Here is a 21,994-nt window from a genome sequence, read left to right as displayed (position 1 = left end):
CAGACCCCAAGTTTGGCCTGCTACATATCCAATGGGGATATCGGTAACCCCCGTCTGTTTTATTTGTTACATCAAGGAAAGCGAACTCCCTGCCATCACTCTACCTTGATGGGAAAAAGGAAAATATTTCTCATCTTCTGACCAGGTAGCTTGAGTTCTTTTAGAAAACAAATCAAACAGAACCTGGAGGACTTCTTATTGGAAGTTGTGTTTGCACTGTATAAAGAGGTGAAGTGTTTGGGGGAAGCAGGAGCTATCTCTAATATCTAAATGATGAGGAAGGCCTCCTTCCTGGTCTCACCATGTATCACACCCTTCGCAACCCCTTCTGCCACTCCTCCTCCAGCTAAACATTCCTGAAGCTCCTTCAAGAGCTATGCATGACTCCCTTCAAAGCCTAGGATGACTCCCTATTAATTCAGAGGGTCTTGGCCAAATGTCGTATGGTGGCAAGTGATAGGAGCCCATCTGAGCTGGCTAAAACCAAGAGGTAAATTTGTTCAAAGGATATCACGAAGCCCTTAGGGGAATTCAAATACAATCGGGTCTCCCAGGTGGCTGGAAAGGACACCACATCTCCCCCATTCCTCTCTCTCTCTGCAGGCCACCTTTCTCTACCTCCTCAACAAAGGTTGAAAGTGGTTGCCCTGCAGTAGCAAATCATCCCAACTTTACATAGACTTAATTGAAAAGATCACAGAGGCTAAGATCTTGAAATTCCCACACTCTTAGGAGGGAGAATCTGATTGGCCCAGCTGGAGGGAAATGTCCACCCTACAGTAGTCACCTATGACCAAGGGAACAGGGTCACATCTAAACACAAACCAGGGCTGGCCCCGTGGCTTAGCGGTTGAGTGAGCACGCTCTGCTGCTGGCGGCCTGGGTTCGGATCCCGGGCGCGCACCAACACACCACTTCTCCGGCCATGCTGAGGCTGCGTCCCACATACAGCAACTAGAAGGATGTGCAGCTATGACATACAACTATCTACTGGGGCTTTGGGGGAAAAAAATAAATAAATAAAACTTTAAAAAAAATAAAAATAAAAATAAACACAAACCAGCATCTGGCCACCTCACCCTCCAGCCCTGGGTGGGGAAGTAGTTCTCAAGTGGAGGTTGTAGGGCTAGGCAGACACACCAAAAGCTCTTTGTTACCGGGGGTAAAGCTCAGTCTTACTCCATAACTTTCTTCAGCCTCATATCCTACTTTTCTTCCCCATTCTCTCATCAGCCTATCCTCTTTGCCTGGAATGTGCATTCCCCATCACCACTTATCAAAATCTTCCCAGTCCTCTAAGGCATCAGGACAACTTCTTCAATGCCACCCTTTAGGATACCTTCGACTACAAGTGTAGTAACAAAATTTCAAATTTTAAAGGACTCCCAAATGTCACCTAATTCAACTCTCCCCCACCTCATACAAGTCCCTTGTATACTACCTCCTACTAAATCTTCAACCAGGCCCTGCTTACACACCTCCAGAGACGGGATGCTCGTGACTTCTCTACGAGGTCAATTGCCAGTGTGTCTCCAGCAGCTCTGCCTGTAGGAAAACACTTTCTTATATTACATGCCAATTTGCCTTCTTGTGGCTTCCATGCTGTAGACTTGATTCTGCCCTATGGAAATGCCCAGGACAAGTCTGTTCTCTTTCTCATCTGAAAGCCCCTTCAGAAATTTGGACAGGGCCCATGTCACCCCTTACTCTTCTCTCTTCCAGGCTGAACAGCTTCAGTTATATCAATACTCCCTACAAGACAAAGCCGCAAGTCCTCCAACAACCCCAGAAGGACATCTGTTTCAACTACCCTCCTAAAACCTGGTGCCTCAAAATAAACGCAACAAGGATGTTCAAGGAAATCTTTTAATAAAAAGAGAAAGAAAATAATTAAATACCCAAGAACAACAGGAAGTTGGTTATATAAATTAAATAAATCCATTTGATAGAATACTATTCGACCTTTAACAAAATATGGCAGATTTACATGTACTAACATAGACAGATTGTCATGATAATGCAAGTAGAAAAAAAAGCCAATTATAAACAGTGTGTGCTACATCTTATTCACCAGCTAGGCAGGAAGTCCGTCTTTCTCAGCCTCTCTCTCTCCCACATCTCTGCCTCTTAAACATTTCATTTTTTAGTGTATACATTAAAACAAATTGGGGGGAGGATATTTACTGAACTCTGCACAGTTGTTATTTCTAGATTCTAGAGATGTCTTGAGTTATTTCTAGAGTATAGAAGATGAGGTTTGGGGGATCTTTCCTGCTATGAGATATATATATATCATCTAGTGTTTGGTTTTTTTAATAAAGAGCACATACTACTTTCATAATCAGAAAAAAATAATAAAGTATTTGCGATGCTTTGGTGAGCTCCAAATATCAGGGAGTTGATCTCTTCCTTGATTCATATTCTTTCCATTTATACATTCAACAAATGCTCTCTAGAGCTTTTTTTGTACCAGACCCCGTGCTGGGCCTGGGGCTCATGAAGCCCAGTGAGCCATAGTCCCAACCCTGAGGAGCTCACAGATGTTAGAGAAAACCTAGCATGATAAATGCTAGAACAGGGGAAATCCCAGGGTTATGGGACCACAGGGGAGGGACTTCCTAGAGTCTGGATGATAATAGTGTTTGTTGGGCATAAAGGACTGTTGGGTGATTGGGAGCAGCCTGTGCAAAGAGGCCCAGATGTGGGAAGAGCTATGCTGTCTTCTGTCTACCCTCTCTACCCTACTTCACCCTAGTCCAAGCCACCACCATCCTTCACTGGTCCTCTGCTGCATCCTTCACCTCCAGACTATTGTCGACCTAGCAGCCAGAGTGTTTCAAAAACACAAATACAACCATGTCATCCCCCTGCTTAAAGCCAATCCTGTGGCTTCCTCTTTGTCTTAGGACAAAAAATTCCAAGAATCCTTCACATGACCTATCATATGTTGCATCCAATCCATCAGGAAATCTGTTGGCTCTACCTTCGAAAAACATCCAGAATTTAACCACCTCTCACCATCTCCAACCTAACCACCTGATGCAAGCCACCATTGTCTCTCCCCTGGGTTTCTGTCAGGAGCCTCCCCACTGTCTCTCTGCTTCCCTCCTCCAACCTCATCTGCCCTCACCCAAGAGCCAGAGTGATCACATCACTCCTCTGGTCTAAATCCTCCAATGGCTCCATTCTTACAGCAGCCCACAGGCCCTGCATATCTGGCCCTTCATTGCCTCTCTGACTTCACCTCCTCCTGCTCTCTCCTTCACCCACTTGTCACCAGCCACACTGGCCTCCTTACAGCTCCTCCAACACATTCGGCTTGCTCCATCTTGGGACCTCTGCCATGGGCATTTCTCTGCCTGGAATGCTGTTCCCCCGGATTATCACGAGACTCCCTCCCTCACCACTTTCAAAGCCATCCTCTCCTTCTCTGTCTCTATCTCTGAGTCCTCCATTCCCTGAGTTCTGCCATCACTCTGAGTCTTTTTCTTTCCTTGTCTCTCTCTCTTGTTCTTACAGCAAGGGGTGACTCACTAAGGCTTCTCACATTTGCCTCAGAAACAAAGATGAAGCTTCCTGTCACTTGGGATGCTGGAAGGTGGTTAAGAGTGTGAGAGCTGTGGCCATGGGTGTCATTTCTCAAGTCTCCTGAGGCAGAGCCTGTTGCTGGAAGCCCCAAGGGGCAAGCTCAGGGGAGCTGGGGGTTGGGAACTCGGGCTGTGCCTGACTTGGGTCAGGCCCAGGTCAGGGACTGGCAATGGGGACAATGACCTGGATGTTGGGCCAGAGTGGTGAGGGCTCAAACTGATGCGAAGGGTTTTGGACCTCTGGGATTTGTTTTTTTTGGTGAGGAAGATTAGCCCTGAGCTAACATCCGTTGCCAATCCTCCTCCTTTTGCTGGGGAAGATTGACCCTGGGCTGGCATCCGTGCCCATCTTCCTCTACTTTATATGTGGGACGCCTGCCACAGGATGGCTTGATAAGTGGTATGTAGCTGCACCTACACAGGTGCACAGGATCTGAGCCTGTGAACCCCCGGCTGCCGAAGCAGAGTGCGCGAACTTAACCACTACGCCACGGGGCTGGCCCCAGACCTCTGGGATTTGACTGCAGATTCAAAGCTATGGCAAAGTCAGATTATGTCAGTCCTACAGTGACCTGTGAGGCCCTAGGTCCTGTGCCACTTCCTTCCTGTGCCACAGCTGTCTGATCTCATTTCCTACAACTCTCCCCATACGTTACGCACCAGTCACCCTCACCTCCTAGTTGTCGCTAGAAAACCCCAGGTACACTCCTGCCTCAAGGCCTTTGCGCTTGCCATTCTCTCTGCCTGAAACACTCTTTCCCAGAGAGCTGCGTATCCTCTCCTCACTCAGGCCATCACTTCAAAGTTACCTTCTCAGTGAGGCCTTCCCTGGCCACAGTCACACAATACACACACATACCAAACGTCCTACGCCCCTCTCTCCAGACCTCATTTTTTCTCCCTAGTGGCTATCCCTAACTAACAAGTGATTGACCTTATCTATTGCTATCTCTCTCCATTAGTATGTCAGCTCCATGAGGACAGGGAGTTTTGTCTGTGTGTTCACTGCTATAACCCCAGTATCTAGTGCAGTGGCTGGCACAGACGAGGTCTTCAATAAATATTTGTGAATGAACCCAGGGGGAGTGTTGAGCATCTATTGCATGCCAGATATTTTTCTGCCGTTATTTTATTTCTCACTAAAAATAAATGGGATGATCCTATTTTTGTTAAAAAAAAAAATGCAGAGCCAGCCCTGAGGGCCTAGTGGTTAAAGTTTGGCACGTTCCACTTCAGTGGGTTTCAGTTCCCAGAACGGAACCACACCACTCATCTGTTAGTAGCCATGCTGTGATGGCAGCTCATGTAGAAGAACAAGAAGGACTCACAACTAAAATATACAACTATGTACTGGGGCTTTGGGGACAAAAAAAAAGAGGAAGATTGGCAACAGATGTTAGCTCAGACAAATCTTTCCCAGAAAAAAAAAAAAAATGTAGGGCCAGCCGGGTGGCAGCATAGCGGTTAAGTTCGCCTGCTCTGCTTTGGCAGCCCCGGGTTTGCAGGTTCGGATCCCAGGCACGGACATACGCACTGCTTATCAAGCCATGTTGTGGCCGCATCCCATACGAAGTAGAGGAAGATGGGCACGGATGTTAGCCCAGGGCCAATCTTCCTCAGCAAAAAGAGGAAGATTGGATTGGCAACGGATGTTAGCTCAGGGCTAATCTTCCTCAAAAAAAAAAAAATTGTATATGTAATACACACAGCACACAGTACACTGCTCCACACAGCCTGGAGGGAGTGACAGGGCGCCCCCTGGAGTTCAGTGTGAGGTAGTGGCCCTCCATATACATGAAGAAAAATGTCTAAAATACACTCTGTGAAGGTGTTACCAGTACTTCTCTCTGGGAGGAGGCATTTCAAGTTATTTTAACTTTCTTCCTTTTTACTAAGCTGCATTTTGTGATTTTTCTACAATGACAATAGAATAATTTTGTAATAAGAAAAAAAATTAATTAAAAGTGTACTGATGGGCCGGCCCCGTGGCTTAGCGGTTAAGTGCGCGCGCTCTGATGCTGGCGGCCCGGGTTCGGATCCCGGGAGCGCCCCGAGGCACCACTTCTCCGTCCAACGCGAGGCCGAGTCCCACGTACAGCAACTAGAAGGATGTGAACCTATGACGTACAACTATCTACTGGGGCTTTGGGGGGAAAAACTGAATAAATAAAATCTTTAAAAAAAAAAAAAAGTGTACTGAATCTACTGAAGTATTTGCAGTGTAATATACTGAGTGTATATTTTACCGCAACAAAAACATTTTTTAAAGTGTACTGAACCTTAAAGTGTAGTATTATAACTCCAACTTATTATCATTACGGAAAAAAACCCAACTAGCTCTAGCCCCATGCTTTTGTTGTATGTGAAAAACAAATGAGGGCTGGTACTCAGATCCTCTTATTCTTTACAATTCCTCTTTCTTCTCCTTTGCCTGCTCTCCCAACCTCACCTCCAGGTTTTTACCTTTGCAATCTTAGACCCACATGCTTTAACCCAAATGGTAAATGTAGTTCAATGGATCTCTCAGTGAAAACCAAGAAAAAAACAAAAAGGATGCTTTCTAATGCTTGTGATGCAGTCACAAGGATCACCCTCAAGAGGCCCATGTGGATTGCCTGCCCCAAGGCATGTTCACTTGTCGTTCAGAGCCCAGTGGGTTGGTCACTGGCCAAGGTGAATTCACGACTTTCTTTGCACTGGCCCGAGTGAACATCGCTTCCAAGTAGAAGTGACAGGGAACTATACGGATAAAAACCTTCCCCCCAGAGTCCTGCTTCTTCAAGGGGCATGATGGGGGTTGTTAGTATTATCAAGGGGGCCCCCAGGATGAGGAATCAGGCAGCAGCCTTCAGGTCAGACACGCTTGGGTTTGCATTCTCACTAGGTTGATTTCCAGCTAGTGACCTTGTGCAAGACTCCTAACCTATCGGGGCCCTCAGTTTCCTCATCTGTAAAATGGAGATAATAATGCCAATTATCTGGGGCTGCTATGAGGGTTAAATGAGATAAATAAATGCAAAATGCTCAGCACCGTGCCTGGTTATCATATGTGCTCAGCAAATTGTACTTTATAAAATGATGTATTATCCAACAAACGTTATTGCCATGTCAAGTGCTAGACAAACCAGGGTGGACAAACCAGAGCAGCCTCTGCCCTGTGGAGCTTACAGATGAGTGGGGCAGACAGTCATGGAGTAATCGCGTGAACAAAGAATTACAAATTGTGCTAAATGCTGAGAAGGAAAAGTCCAAAGGACTAAGAGAGCATATAACCAGGGGCACCTGATCTAGTCACTTTTTAACCCAGGTGAAGTGACTACAGATGTAATAGAGTGTTTTCGTTTTTCCCTTAGTGATATGAGGATCTTTCACATGTACAATAGGCTGAACATTTTGCAAAGAACATTTCATAGCTGAGATTTTCAGATGATCCTTATACCAGATCCTAAGCAGAGATTATGACCCTTATCTTACAGAAGTGGAAACTAAGGTGTCTAAATGTTATACAACTTCCTCAAGGCCAGACAAACATCATTGATAGCAAGTCCAGAGGTCAAACAAAACCCGGGGGGCCTTCTGCTTCCACATCTAGTTTTTTCATCTCATTTTTTCTTTTCGTATTTTTAATTCTGAAACATAGCATACTTTCTTTTTGTAATGTTGAAATATGGCTTACTTACAAAAAGGAGGGAAAATCTATGTGTACGGTTTAAAGAACACCCATGTAGGGGCCAGCCTGGTGGCATAGTGGTTAGGTTTGCTCGCTTCCCTTCCACCACCCCAGGTTCGAGGTCTCGGATCCAGGGCGCAGACCTACACACCACTCATCAGGCCATGCTGCAGCGGCGTCCCACGTGCAAAATAGAGGAAGACTGGCTCATCTGTTAGCCCAGGGCCAATCTTCCTCACAAAAAAAAAAAAAAAGAAGAAGAAGAAGAACACCCATGTAACTACCACCCAGCCCAAGGAATTTAACATAGCCCAGAGGTCCCCTACATACCCTTCCCCAAAAGTAATCCCTAAGCTAAATTTTGTTAATCATTCACTCTCTTACTTTTCAAAAAAATGTTTTTGGGGCCGGCCTGGTGGCGCAAGCAGGTAAGTGCATGCTCTCTGCTGCAGTGGCCTGGGGTTTGCAGGTTCGGATCCCGGGCGCGCACGGACACACCGCTTGTTAAGCCATGCTGTGGCGGTGTCCCATATAAAGTAGAGGAAGATGGGCACGGATGTTAGCTCAGGGCCAATCTTCCTCAAGAAAAAAGGGGAAGATTGGCATCAGATGTTAGCTCAGGGCTAGTCTTCCTCACAAAATAAATAAATAAATAAATAAATAAATAAATAAATAAAATGTTTTTATCATTTGTGTATCTCTCAGTAACATATAATTGCTTTTCCTGGTGCTGAACTTTATATAAATGTCATCTTAATTTATGTATTCTTCTGTGATTTGCTTCTTACTCCCAATATTTTGTTTTTGAGGTTATCCATATACTTATGCCTATACTTATAATTCATTTTCACAGATAAATAGTATCCCACTGTGTGATTATACCACAATTTATTTATGCATTCCCCTGTCAACAGACACTTGGGTTATTTCCAGTGTTTTGCAATTATAGTTCTTTTTTTTTTAGGAAGATAAACAGATTTGTTTTTATAAAAAACTTTCTAAGATGTAATCAGTTTTGTGAATTTAAATTCCAGTCCCTAAAACCACATTAACAGTACTGTATGATAATAGGTTCTATCATTTATTTTGAGTTTACCATCAGCCAGGAACTGTTAGTGCTTTACACACACTTTTAAATTTAATTCTCATAACATTCTTATCTGGTGTGTATTATTATCTTTGGGTGAAAGGACTATTTTATAGGCAATGAAACAGGTTCCTAGGGGTTAGACAATTCACCCAAGGTCATTAGGAGAGCTAAGATTGCAACTCAGTCTAAGTCTAACGTTCAAGTTCCTTCCAATTCACTCCATGCCTTAATACTGTCTTGTGCAGTAATAAAAACCACACGTAGGGCCGGCCCCGTGGCTTAGCGGTTAAGTGCGTGTGGTCTGCTACTGGCGGCCTGGGTTCGGATCCCGGGCGCGCCCCACACACGGCTTCTCTGGCCATGCTGAGGCCATGTCCCACATACAGCAACTAGAAGGATGTGCAACTATGACATACAACTATCTACTGGGGCTTTGGGGGAAAAAAATAAATAAATAAAACTATAAAAAAAAAACCACATGTAATGATGTACTATAAGATCTATAAGTATCTCCTACATTTTTTATATTTTTAATTGTGGTAAAATACACATAACATAAAATTTATCATCTTAACCATTTTTAAGTACAGCTCAGTAGTGTTAAGTACATTCACATGTTGTACAATCCTTCTTCAGAGCCCTTACATTCTGCACATGTCTCCTGGGGCCCATGTGCATGAGTTTCTCTGCATGCCCTGTGGGTAGAATTGCTGGGGTGTTCCACCTATGGGTAGAATGCATGGGTTTGCATATGTTTGACTTCATCAGCTAAGGCCAAACTCTTTTCTTAAATGGGTGCAACTATTTATACTCCCACAGTCAGTTACTCTTTTTTAAGTATGTAACACATTCAAATCTTAAAAAAAATTTTTTTTTAAGTTGGCAATCAGTATTACCAGTTTCTGGTGATTATCCTTCCAGAAATAAGCTATTGCACATAGTTCCCCCTTTTACAACAAATAGTAGCATTCCATACATACTGTTCTTCTTCTTCTTTTTTTTTTTTTTTGTGAGGAAGATCAGCCCTGAGCTGACATCCATGCCAATCCTCTTCTTTATTTTGCTGAGGAAGACCAGCCCTGGGCTAACATCTATTGCCAATCCTCCACCTTTTTTCCCCCAAAGCCCCAGTAGACAGCTGTATGTCATAGTTGCACATCCTTCTAGTTGCTGTGTGTGGGATGCGGCCTCAGCATGGCCGGAGAAGCGGTGCGTGCCCGGTATCTGAACCCGGCCGGCCAGTAGCGGAGCGTGCGCACTTAACCACTAAGCCACGGGGCGGCCCCCATACATACTGTTCTGAAGCTCACTTGCTTCTAACAAACAGCATAGGCAGTATAATCTGGTGGTCTTGGAGCACATTGCTTGGATTCATATCCAGCTCCACTCTAAACTGGCTGTGACCTTGAACAGATCATTTAATCTCTCTGTGCCTTATATTCCTTATCTGCAAAATGTGGAAAAAGTCTTAACTCATAAGGCTTTTATGAGAATTAAATTAGTTAATATATGTAAAGCATTTAAAACTGTGCCTATTAGAACTGAAACTATTATCAATATAATTACATCAGTTTTCTCATTCTTTTTTACGGTTTCTTGGTAGCCTATTATATAATTGTACCATAATTTATTTTAATCATAATTGATAAACATTTAAGTTGTTTCCAGTGTGTTGATATTACAAACAGCACAGCAATCGATAACATATCATCTCCCAGTCACATTTAGTGAGTACATCTGTTGGATAAAGTCCTAGAATTGGAACTGGTAGGTCAAAGGTATTATGTTCAGTTATAATTTTAATAGATATTCGCAAACTGCCCTTCATGGATACATCACAGATTCTCATATATACTAACTTAAAGAGATATAGAAACTTTAGAGCAGAAGAGACCTAGGTAAGCTACTTTGTCCAGATGCCAGGAGAAGGAAAGTAACTCACACAGGCAGTTAGTGGTGGAAACAGCACCAAACCCAGGCGAGTGTCTGGACTTAAAGAGTCTTAAATTCTTTAAAGTCCATTTTAACATTTCATTATTTTGATGATGCAGTTTGCTTACTTAATTGTAGTAACTTAATATCTAATTAGTCATTATTCTTTCCGATTTTTTCCATGGGTTATTTCCCTAACCTGGATTGATCATGTGCGCTGTCAAAAGACCATTTGACAATTCTGACTTGCATGAGGTTTGCCCAGTGACCGACCTTCCCTTGTCTTTGAAAATGCTGGACTTGGTAAACTGCCTCTAGGGGAGCAGAGTTCAGCCAGCCACTCCCAAGAGATCATTTAAATTACAAGGGAAGCGAACCAAACCACTTGTTCTGTAATCTCGCGGAGACCAATTTCGCAAACCGGCGGTTGATTTGTACCTTACCTTTGAGACCAAAGGAAGCCCACCTCTCGGCAGCAAAGTCATCATTGGATGATACGACTGTCAATCACCAGGGTTATAAATAGGGGAGGTCGGCTGCTCCTCCCTCAGGAAGGACGGGAGCGCGCGGTGAGGCGTGAGTTTGGTGGCCTGAGTCGTGCGTGGTTGGATCTCCACGGTAATATCTGACTGTTACTCTGTATTAACTGAAGTAGAGAATAAGAGGGACCTCTCCTCTCCCCTTTGCCCCTCCTTGCCGGGCAGGCGTGATGGCGGAAGCCGCGTTAACGGGCACCAGCGGAGAGGCGATGGCGGCGGCGGCGGCGGCGGCGGCAGAAGGCTCCTCGGGCCCAGCGGGCTTGTCTCTGGGCCGGGGCTTCTCGAGCTACCGGCCCTTCGAGCCCCAGGCGTTAGGCCTCAGCCCGAGCTGGCGGCTGACGGGCTTCTCTGGCATGAAGGGCTGAGGCTGCAAGGTCCCCCAGGAGACGCTGCTCAAGCTCCTGGCGGGACTTACGCGGCCCCGGCTCGCCCGGGGCCTGGTCGGAGGCCTTGAAGAGGCGGCCCAGGAAGCCGGCCTGCCGGCCAGGGTCGAACCCAACGCGACCTTGCCAACCCTGGACATTGGGATGGACTCCTGCGTCATACCCCTGAGGCACGGGGGCCTGTCACTGGTGCAGACCACGGACTTCTTTTACCCATTGGTGGAAGATCCCTACATGATGGGGCGCATAGCTTGTGCCAACGTGCTGAGTGACCTCTACGCCATGGGCATTACTGAATGTGATAACATGTTGATGTTACTCAGCGTCAGCCAGAGTATGAATGAGGAGGAACGAGAAAAGATAACACCACTCATGATCAAAGGCTTTAGGGATGCTGCTGAAGAAGGAGGGACTGCAGTGACTGGGGGACAGACCGTGGTAAACCCTTGGATTATCGTCGGTGGAGTTGCTACTGTGGTATGTCAGCCAAATGAATTCATAATGCCCGACAGTGCAGTTGTTGGGGATGTGCTCGTGTTAACCAAACCCTTAGGAACCCAGGTTGCTGTCAATGCCCACCAGTGGCTGGATAACCCTGAAAGATGGAATAAAATAAAGATGGTGGTCTCCAGAGAAGAGGTAGAGCTGGCCTATCAGGAAGCCATGTTCAATATGGCTACCCTAAACAGAACTGCTGCTGGATTAATGCACACGTTTAATGCCCATGCAGCCACAGATATCACAGGCTTTGGCATTCTAGGACACTCTCAGAACCTTGCCAAACAACAAAGAAATGAGGTGTCCTTTGTCATTCATAATCTGCCAATCATTGCTAAGATGGCTGCCATCAGCAAGGCCAGTGGACGCTTTGGGCTCCTTCAAGGAACCTCAGCAGAAACTTCTGGGGGATTACTGATTTGTCTACCAAGAGAACAAGCAGCTCGCTTTTGTTCTGAAATCAAATCTTCCAAGTATGGAGAGGGTCACCAAGCATGGATCGTCGGCATTGTGGAAAAGGGAAACCGGACAGCCCGGATCATTGACAAGCCTCGCGTTATTGAGGTCCTACCTCGTGGGGTCACTGCTACTGCTGTTGCTCCTGACAGTTCCAATGCCTCTTCTGAGCCTAGCTCTTGAGATGGAATAGCAGAAGTTGTTTGGACCTTAGAGCCTTTGTACACAATCATGGATGATCCTCAAGAGTTTATTTTAAGAAGAAATATCCAAAGAAGGCTGCCTGCGTAGTAGTTCCAGCTGCCCTTTCTAGGTGATTTGAATCAGCCCATCAATAGCTGCACATTCCAAGGCCAGAAGTAACATTTAGGACTTGGGTGGGAGGTTTGTTCATCTCTTGTGTAGAAGAGGAGCAGAAAAACCTGTTCCCTTTTTCCAAGAGCAAGATGAGGCTATTCTGGTTTGAGGGATTCCTCTTGGCCCTGGCTTGATTTATTTCTGCACAGGGAGTGAGATTGTTTATTAAAATTACATACACACAAAAATAAATTGCAAAATGAAAAATGTTTAAATCAGAAGCAAATAAGATTGGGCCAATACTGTTGAAAAATATAAATTGTTAAGAGAAATTTTATAATGCAATGTCAAATTCTTTATTAGATTTTTCTGAAATACTGGCTCTTTCCTGCTCTGGACAAGAATTGAGCAGCTTGTCCAATGACTGGGAAAGGAGGACCTGCAGCCATCTGACTTGGTCTCTTTAATGACGTCTCTCCCTCTAAACCCCGTTCTGGACTGGGAGAGGCAGAGCAAGCCCCAGAGCCCAGGCCTTGGTGGTCAATAAGATGTTAAATCTTGTGCTGAAAATTCCTGGTGATTTAATCAATAAAGAGTAATTTCTAGTGAAATAAATAAAAAGGACTTTGTTGAAAAATTCTTCTGGCTAATGTTTGGATCCTTAGAATTCTGAATCTTTCACAGTCTTATAAAACGAACCAATTGATACAGTTAGAGTCTGGCAAAGTGGAGAGTGAGTGTTTTCCCTGATCCTGGACCAGGGGATTTAGCTCCCAGATTTAGGTTTACACCTTCCCCCTGAGTTGACAGCAGTGGACTCAAAACAGGCATAAACCCCAAGGATTAGAAGGTGGGAGAGGAAATACCAAAAGAAAAGTGTCAATAGCTCTTGGAAGATGGAAAGCAGGTGGAGGAGGGGTAACTGACTGAGAACAGAGGAAGCCTAAGTGTAAATGCCTTCAGAGTTGAGAAGTACTAACAGGAAGCAAGGAAATATGCTCTGGGGGTATAAGGAAGCTGGGGTCAAGGGTGGGGATAAAAACAGATACTGATTTGAAAGTTTATACACAGGGTAATTAGATCTTTGAAGTTCTCCCCAATGTCACACAGCCAAATGACTACCTCTCACCTCTGCAGGTAAAGGGAGGTTTATTTTCTGGAAAATGTGAATTTATGTTTTTTTGTGTGTGTGCATGAGGAAGATCAGCCCTGAGCTAACATCCATGCCAATCCTCTTTTTTGCTGAGGAAGACCAGCCCTAAGCTAACATCTATTGCCAATCTTCCTCCTTTTTCTCCCCAAAGCCCCAGTAGATAGTTGTGTGTCATAGTTGCACATCCTTCTAGTTGCTGTATGTGGGATGCCGCCTCAGCATGGCCGGACAAGCGGTGCGTCGGTGTGCGCCTGGATCTGAGCCTGGGCCTGAACCTGGGCCGCCAGTAGCAGAGCGTGTGCACTTAACCGCTAAGCCACGGGGCCGGCCGCCTGGAAAATGTGAATTTAAAAAATACTGCAGGGGCCGGCCCCGTGGCTTAGCGGTTAAGTGCGCGCGCTCCACTGCTGGTGGCCTGGGTTCGGATCCCGGGCGCGCACCGACGCACCGCTTCTCCGGCCGTGCTGAGGCCGCATCCCACATACAGCAACTAGAAGGATGTGCAGCTATGACATACAACTATCTACTGGGGCTTTGGGGGGAAAAATAAATAAATAAATAAAAATTATAAAAAAAAAAAAAAATGCAAAGTCAGGGACACAAGGCACAGCAGAGGATAGGGAGCCTGACCAAAAACAGAAGAATAAAGACTGAAAAATGAGACTGCCCCAGCCTCCTTTCTCAGCTTAGCTATTAAAAACACTGTCTGGGGGGCCGGCCTGGTGGTGTAGTGGTTAAGTTCACATGCTCCGCTTTGATGGCCCAGCGTTCGCAGGTTCGGATCCTGGGCACAGACCTACGCACTGCTCATCAAGCCATGCTGTGGCAGGTGTCCCACATATAAAAAAATGGAGAAAGATGGGCACAGATGTTAGCTCAGGGCCAATCTTCCTCACACATGAAAAAAACAAAACACAACACTCTCCGGGAAGCTTATAGTGCCCCTGCCAGGTGCAGGTGGAAGATTGGAGAATATTCCTCTGGAGAAGATGAATGTGCCCAGAAAAAAAGACCCATAAATATAAACATTTAGGGAGCCCCCAGTGAAAATCCTTGTGCCAGGAAGCCTCCCAGTTGAAAAGCTTCACTCAAGCACATTCTTTTTAATGCCTCACTCTTACATAGGAGTAGCCGAGGATCAGCAGACATTTGAGGCAAGCCTCTAACCTGAAAGAAGTCAAAGCAAACAGAAAAAACTCAGGAAAGAGATAATACAGGGAGCAGAAGAAAAAAAAAAAGCAGAAATAAAAGAAGATAAAGTATCCATAAAAAGATAAGAGAACAAAGCACTTAGAATATAAAAATATAGCTAAAATTTAAAAATTCAGTAGAAGACAGAAGGTAAACCTGGGGAAATTTATCAGAAAGGAGTACAAAAAAACAAAAACGATGCACAATAGAAGAAAAAGAAAGTGAAAACCAGAGGTGAGCCAGGAGGTTTAACATCTAAGAGGAGTTCCTTTAGAAAGAGTTACTGAAGCAGAAAGAAGAAAGGAAATTATCAAAGAATAATAGAAGAAAGTTCTAAAACTTAAAAGTTGTCTCACATACCTCTTAAATTCCCAGCATAGTGATGAAAGAAGACATACACTAATTATTCAAATTTTAAAACACCAACAATAAAGAGACCCTAATAATAATAATAGCAAGTGTTTATATAGTGCATACTCTGCCAGGCGCTGTTCTAAGTGCTTTATATGTATTAATTCATTTAAACTTCCAATAACCCCATTTTGCAAATGAGGAAGCTGAGGTATGGGGAGATTAAGAAATCTGTGCAAGGTTGCACAGGCAGTTTTTAGGCAGTCTGACTCCAGAGTCCATGCTACCAATCATTAAAATCTTCTGGGGGGAGGGGAAGATTACAAAGAAAAGTTTGGGGGGTAGAAACAGTATCAGCCTTCTCCATAGTGAATTGGAAGCTAAAAGACAATGAGACAATGCCTTCAAAATTCTGAGGGTAAATGATTTTCTACATATAATTCTACACCTCGCCACATTTTTCAAACAAATAGACTAAGGATATTTTTAGACATGCAAGGTATCAAAGTGGTTTCATCCCATTCACTGTTTCTCTCCTGTCTCAGCTCAGATAAAACATCCTCAAAAAGCCCTCTCTGACCTCAAGAAACTCAAGAAACCTCTGACCTCAAGAAACTAATGGAACATGTGTTCCAGCAAAACAAGGGAGGAAACCGAGAAAGAAAAAAACATGGGGTCCAGGAAACCCAACCCAGCCCAGGAGAGAGGTGAAGGGAGGTCTCAGGCAGCAGCTGGACAGCAGGCCTGGGGAGAAACCAGTCCACACCAGAACAGGAGCCTGGAAGGCTTCCAGGAAAAGAAAATGGAACTGATAGAGTACTGATACATTTAATTGTATGAAAAATTGTATTGGAAGGTTAATGGAAGATGTAAAAAGAATTAGTGATAATTACTACATAGAAAACCAGCAAATGTAAAAAAAGAATGAGGTAGTTATCAACTCCAACCATAAATAAAATCTTGTGTAACAAATGAAATGTAATCATATATAGTATTCAGCAATGAATATTTACATAGTTCATAATGTAAATACTAACAACAATAAATAAATAAATTCAATCAGTTTTTCTCCTGCTCAAAGCTCTAAAATCGCTTTCCATAAAATCCCTACTTCATCTTACGGCACTTCATCTCATGGCACTCTCCCTCTCTCTCACTACACTCTAGCCCATTCGCCTTTCCATGGCGCTTCAAACAAATCAAGATCCCTTGTACTTGCAGTTCCCTCTGACTGGAACCTTCTCAGGTTCTCTACCTGGCTAGCTCACTCTCAGTCCTGTCTCAGCTCAGATAAAACGTCCTCAAAAAGCCCTCTCTGACCTCAGCCAACTCCTAGCTATGCTCTAACTCATCACCCTATTTATTGGCTTCATAGCTCTTATCCTAATCTGTAATTATCTTGAGAATTTATTCATTTACCTTATAATTGTCCCTTTCTGCTAGTATGTAAGGTCCAAGATGGCAGGGGATGTTCTGTATCCCCAGCACCTAGAACAATGTCTGGTTCGTGGTTAGTGCTCAGACATATGGAATGAATGAAGGAATGAGTGAGTGAGTAAGTGAGGTACACACTGGCAACCGTAGCACCCTCTATTTTCATACTGTCTTTGCTCTTGGTGTCTCCTAGCGGTGGAAGCTGGTACCACCTATCTCTTAAGAACAGGCTTTGGAGAAGAAATTCAGGCCTTGGTCCTGGTTGCCCACTTACACAGCTCTTTAACTGGTTCATTCTCTAGCTTGGGGTGGGCAGAAGAAAAGAGGAAGAAAATGATTGGATGCTTCCCCGGCATCTTAGTTAACCTAGAAAGGTTAGGGGTTGACAGCAAGGTAGGCATCCAACTTTCCCTTGGGGAGGGGCTGGGCAGCAAAATGGAGGTAGCAGGTAGTGGAGGTGACAGGGCCTTGGGTGGAAATCAGAACAGAATAACAGGTGCAAACAGAGCTAAGGAAGGCGATGGAGGAAAAGGAAGAGGAAGAAAAGGAAAAGGAACCCAAAGAAAGAAAAGAAAAAAGAGAGGAAGTTGAAGCTAGAGGAAGATGAAGAGAAAGGACAGAAGGGCAGAGGAAAGGCAAGGGCAAGGTGACCTCAGCATATGTCACACACGTGTGAGCTGCCTCCTTTACTCCCTTGCGGGGGTGGGGAGACTACTTTCACTTGCTGAGGAGCACTGGGGAGTACTGGTGACCTTCAGCCTTCACCTTTCTGGGTGATCTCAGACAGGTCTCTGGGCCTCAGTTTCCTCTTCTGTAAAACAGGCGCAGCCATACCCACCTATGGCAGGGAAGTCATGGAGGGGATCCCGTGAGACATGCTCCTATCGATTAGTATTCATTAGATCTACTCAAGTACCAGGCCCTGGGGAAACAAAAGCCTGACACTGCTTCTGTTCTCCAGGAGACCCAGTCTAGGGGGAGATCTAGAACAGAGACACTAATCACCCCAAAATTAAGATGAAAAGTGGTAAGTGCCATGAGGGCTAGAGTGGATGAAGTGCTAGAGAAAGCCAAATTATTTCCTTTTTGGAGGAAGTTTAGGAAGGCTTCCCAGAGGAGGTGGCTTTGAAGCAGGGCTCTGCAAGAGGAGTGGAATTTGGATTTGGATACGCAGAGAAAGGGGGTGGGCATTCTAGAAGGAGGGAACTATGTGAGCAAAGGCAGGGAGGGAGAGAGTGGGGGAACATCTGGCTGCATTTCAGCATGTGTGTAGGGGGATAAGGCTGGATAAGTAGGTTGAAGAAGGGTGTTGGGGACTTCCTGGCCTGAATGGGCTAGGCTAGGCATTCCTAAAAGCCTCTGTCTTGACTCCCCCTGAAAAATTTAATAAAAACAAATATTTTTAATTATAGTAGCACCCTTTCTCCCATCTCCCAGTTCAAAACCAACAAGGCCTATAGCTCTGCCTCCAATAAGACCAGTACTGCAGTAGGCACTGGGGATACAGCCATGAACAAAATACATATTGTCCCCGTCGTCCCAGCACACACATGAAGGGTCCTTGGAGGCCACCTAGACCAGATCCCCATTATATAGATAGGAAAATTGAGGCTAAGAGAAGAGAAACAATCTTCTCAAGGGCATTGGTGGATGGGTTCCCAATCACCCGACTCCTAGTTTCCCATCAGACTCTGTTGTCTCTGGGACCTCTGACCAGCCCAGGGTCCCACACCCTGACACTACCCACCCAGCTTATGGGTCTCTGCTACTTTGTTCTCCAGCTGCTGTCACTTTCTCCACTCCAGGGGCTCCCAAAAATCCTTACCAGGACCAGTTGCACCAGCTTGGCTCTAGTAGAGAAACTAGCCAAACTATTTTGAGTAGCAGAAGGGTATGTGTGTGCATGTGCATGTCTGCCTGTCCCAGCCCATCCATCCTGTCACGAAACATTTGTTAGCCTGCACTGGAGAAGCACCTTTGGTTTGAAAAGACTAGGGCACCCAGTTTCTGGGGGGATAGGCTTATAAAGAGCTAATCATAAACATGGACCAAAAGACAAGACCAAGCACACTGAGGCCCTGACTAAAGCAGGGAGGTTGGGTTGCCTAGATGTGTCTGAAGAGAATGGAGAAAACTGACTGGATGTGAGGGTGTGGGTGTAGAAGAGCCTGGGATGAGAATTCCAGATGATGGGGCTGTTTCCTCTCCCACATGAGGGCCTCCCTCCGCAACTCTGTGCTGTGCTAGAGTTGGCTTTAGTTGGTCTTCAGAGGATGATGCCGTGGAGCCAAGAACTTGGATGTTTCTTCCTTTTTTTTTTGTGAGGAAGATCAGCCCTGAGCTAAAATCCGTGCTAATCCTCATCTTTTTGCTGAGGAAGACCAGCTCTGAGCCAACATCTATTGCCAATCCTCCTCCTTTTTTTTCCCCCAAAGCCCCAGTAGATAGTTGTACGTCATAATTGCACATCCTTCCAGTTGCTGTATGTGGGACGCGGCCTCAGCACGGCCGGAGAAGCGGTGCATCGGTGCACACCCGGGATCCGAACCCGGGCCGCCAGTAGTGGAGCGCACGCACTTAACCGCTAAGCCATGGGGCCGGCCCTTGGATGTTTCTGAAGGATGCTTTGCAAGAGCCTTACAGCTCAGCCAGGGATCTCCTGGGGGGAAGGCAGAGGCAGTCCCAGAGAGAGGGCCTCCTCCTTTCTGTCAATCTCCAAGGGTCATGTGACCTGTGAGATCTAGACGTCCTGGTCCCCGATTCTTCAAAAATCGGAGATGCAGCCGACTCCCGAGGAAGCTGCTTTCCAAGCGGTGCTTTATATTCCAGTAAAAGAGTTTGGGTTTCTTGTCTGAGGAAGTGCAGCAAACACCAGGGAAGGTGCTAGGGGAGGTACCTGGCTCCTGAAACTGTCAGTTCCCAGATCCATAAGGCGGCTCAATGCTCTGAACTTCAGACCTGCATGTCCCCCTGTCTGCTGGACATTATCTGGATGTTCTAGAGCCATTTTGGACTCAACGTCTCCCAAACTGAATTCATTATCTTCCCTCCCACCTCAGCTCCTGGGTCTTCTGTGTCCTCATTTCAGCAAATGGCGAAATTATCCATCCACTTACTCAAGCCAGAAACCCAGGACTCCCTCTTTTCTCCCCTCTCTCATATCCAACTTCCATGGTGCCTAATCCAGTAGCAAATTCTGTGCTCTCTTACCCAGCAGCTCAGCAGCATCCAAATCAGATGTCCACTCATTCTGCAACACTTTCTTCTCTTAGCCTCCATAACACCACACTCTGCCAATTTTCCTCCTACCTCTCCTGCCTCTTCTCTTCTGCTCAACTCCTAAATGTTGGAGTACCCCAAATCCTGGTCTGGTCTACCTAGATTCTTGTATTAGTTATTCTGCTCCATTTCCTTGACTTTAAGTGCTGTCTGAATGACTGAGGCTACCAAATCTGAATCTCTAGCCCTGATCTTTCCCCTAAACCTTAGGCTCATAAATCCACCTGCCAATTTGATATGCATCTTCAACTTGCTTAAACCAAACTCCTGATGTCACATGTGTTCAATCCTGCACCTCATCCTTCTCATCCCAGTATGAGTCACCATCTATCCGCCAAGTTGCTCAACACTCAAAACCTGTAAACCATGCTTGATTCTACCCTTTCTCCCATCTCCCTACTTCAAAACCAACAAAGCCTATAGATCTACCTCCAAAACACGTCCCCAATATATCCACTTGTCTCTGTCTTCACCCACCATCAGCCTGGCCCAAGTCACCATCATCTCTTGCCTGTACAACTGCAGTACCTCATCTTCCTGCTTCTACTCTTGCCCTCCTCCAATTCATTAACACAGTAGCCGGAGGGCTCATAATTACAAAATATGATCATCTGACTCCCCTCTCTAAAACCCTCCAAAGGGTTTCCATAATACTTAAAATCCAAAATAAAATAAAACATAAAATCCATGGTTGACTGATCTGATCTGGCCTCTCTTTAATTCTCCAACACCATATCCAACCACGCTCCTTGTTCACTACATTCCTGCCACACTGGAATTCTTTTTGTCATTAGGAACACACCACGCCTTTCCTGCTTTAAGCATTGGTGTTCCTTCTACCTAGAACTCTATTCCCCTTGATTTTTGCTCAGCTTAAATGTCACTTTCTGAAAGACAAGTAACAGAAAATCCAACTAAAAGTGGCTTGACCAATAAAGGGATTTATTATCTTATATAACCAGAGTCCTAAATTAGAGCATTTCTGGAACTTGTAAAAATAAGTGCCTCAGCAATGTCATCAAGGATCCAGGTCCTTTCCATCTTGCTATCTATCAATCCCAGCTATGAGCTAGCTCTCCTCACAACCTGATCCTCACATACCAACATCTAAAGATAGAAACATCCTGTGTCTTTTTGAAAAAAAGAACTAAGAACCTTTCCCAGAAGTCTCCAAGAGACTTCCTCTAACTTCTCATTGTCAAGAACTGGGCCACATGCTCACCCATAAATTGATCAAAGGCCAGGGCAATGGAGACACATGATTAATCAAGTAAAGGAAGGTAGACCCCAGAATAACATCAAGGTTCTGCAAGAATGGAGGAGGGGAAAGGGCAGTTGAGTAGGTAACCACCAGTGCTTACCACATCTTCGCTGGACCATGCAATCTAAAGTTGTCCCCACTTTCCATAGTATTTAAATACTGTAATATTAAAAATTTTTTTTCATAGTACTTATCATCATTTAAAGGTGTAAAGTTTAATAACACAGACTCTGAAGCCAAACTACCTGAATTTGAAACCTGGCTACCACCTTACTAGATGCTGAGTTAAATTACTCAATCTCTCAGTTTCCTTATCTGTAAAGTGGAGATGATGATGATGATATTACCTACCTCATAGGTTGTTGTGAGGATTAAATGAGTTGCTGTAAGGATTAAATATGTAAAATGCTTAAAACTGATACCTTGGTTTCAGTTCATTCCTAAGGCTCAGCTGTATCCTGGAGACATTCTTGAATCCTTATAACAAATTCCTTTTCTTGCTTAAACTTAACCTCCATTTCTGGGGTTCTCCACGGCGCGCCCCACCCTTCCCCGCCCGGTCATTTCGCTTTGGCACCATCTGACGACCACAAGGGAAGTGAAGCGCCTGCGCTCTCCTCGCCCTCTGCCCTTTGTCTCTTCCTCTGGTCGAATCTGGTACCTATACCTTTAAGATACTTGACCAAGGCTGAAAAATTCCAGGGCCCGGGCCTAAGAGCTCACGCTGGAAGCTCGCTCAGATTGGTCCAGTCAGGGTAAGGGGCAGGCTGTAGTAAACTCCATATAAGTAATTGGTCTTTCCTGTTGGCTCCGCCCCGTGAAGCAACCGCGAACGCCTGTGATTGGTCAGGGCTCTGGAGGTGAGCTCCGTGC

At 45.1% G+C, this 21,994-nt stretch overlaps 1 protein-coding gene across 1 annotated transcript; it reads left to right on the top strand.

Annotated features, from left to right (window-relative positions):
• The first annotated feature begins 10,842 nt into the window (after positions 1–10,842).
• Positions 10,843–13,091, top strand: SEPHS2 (selenophosphate synthetase 2). Its single transcript, XM_004444107.3, has one exon. The coding sequence runs from the start codon at positions 10,989–10,991 to the stop codon at positions 12,336–12,338; it is 1,350 nt and encodes a 449-aa protein (XP_004444164.2). The 5' UTR covers positions 10,843–10,988; the 3' UTR covers positions 12,339–13,091.
• The last annotated feature ends 8,903 nt before the right edge of the window (positions 13,092–21,994 follow it).

The sequence above is a fragment of the Ceratotherium simum genome, chromosome 26 (genome assembly GCF_057802395.1).
Source record: "Ceratotherium simum simum isolate JZ-2026a chromosome 26, ASM5780239v1, whole genome shotgun sequence".
Taxonomy (NCBI): domain Eukaryota; kingdom Metazoa; phylum Chordata; class Mammalia; order Perissodactyla; family Rhinocerotidae; genus Ceratotherium; species Ceratotherium simum.
This window is presented reverse-complemented; position numbering and strand designations above follow the sequence as displayed.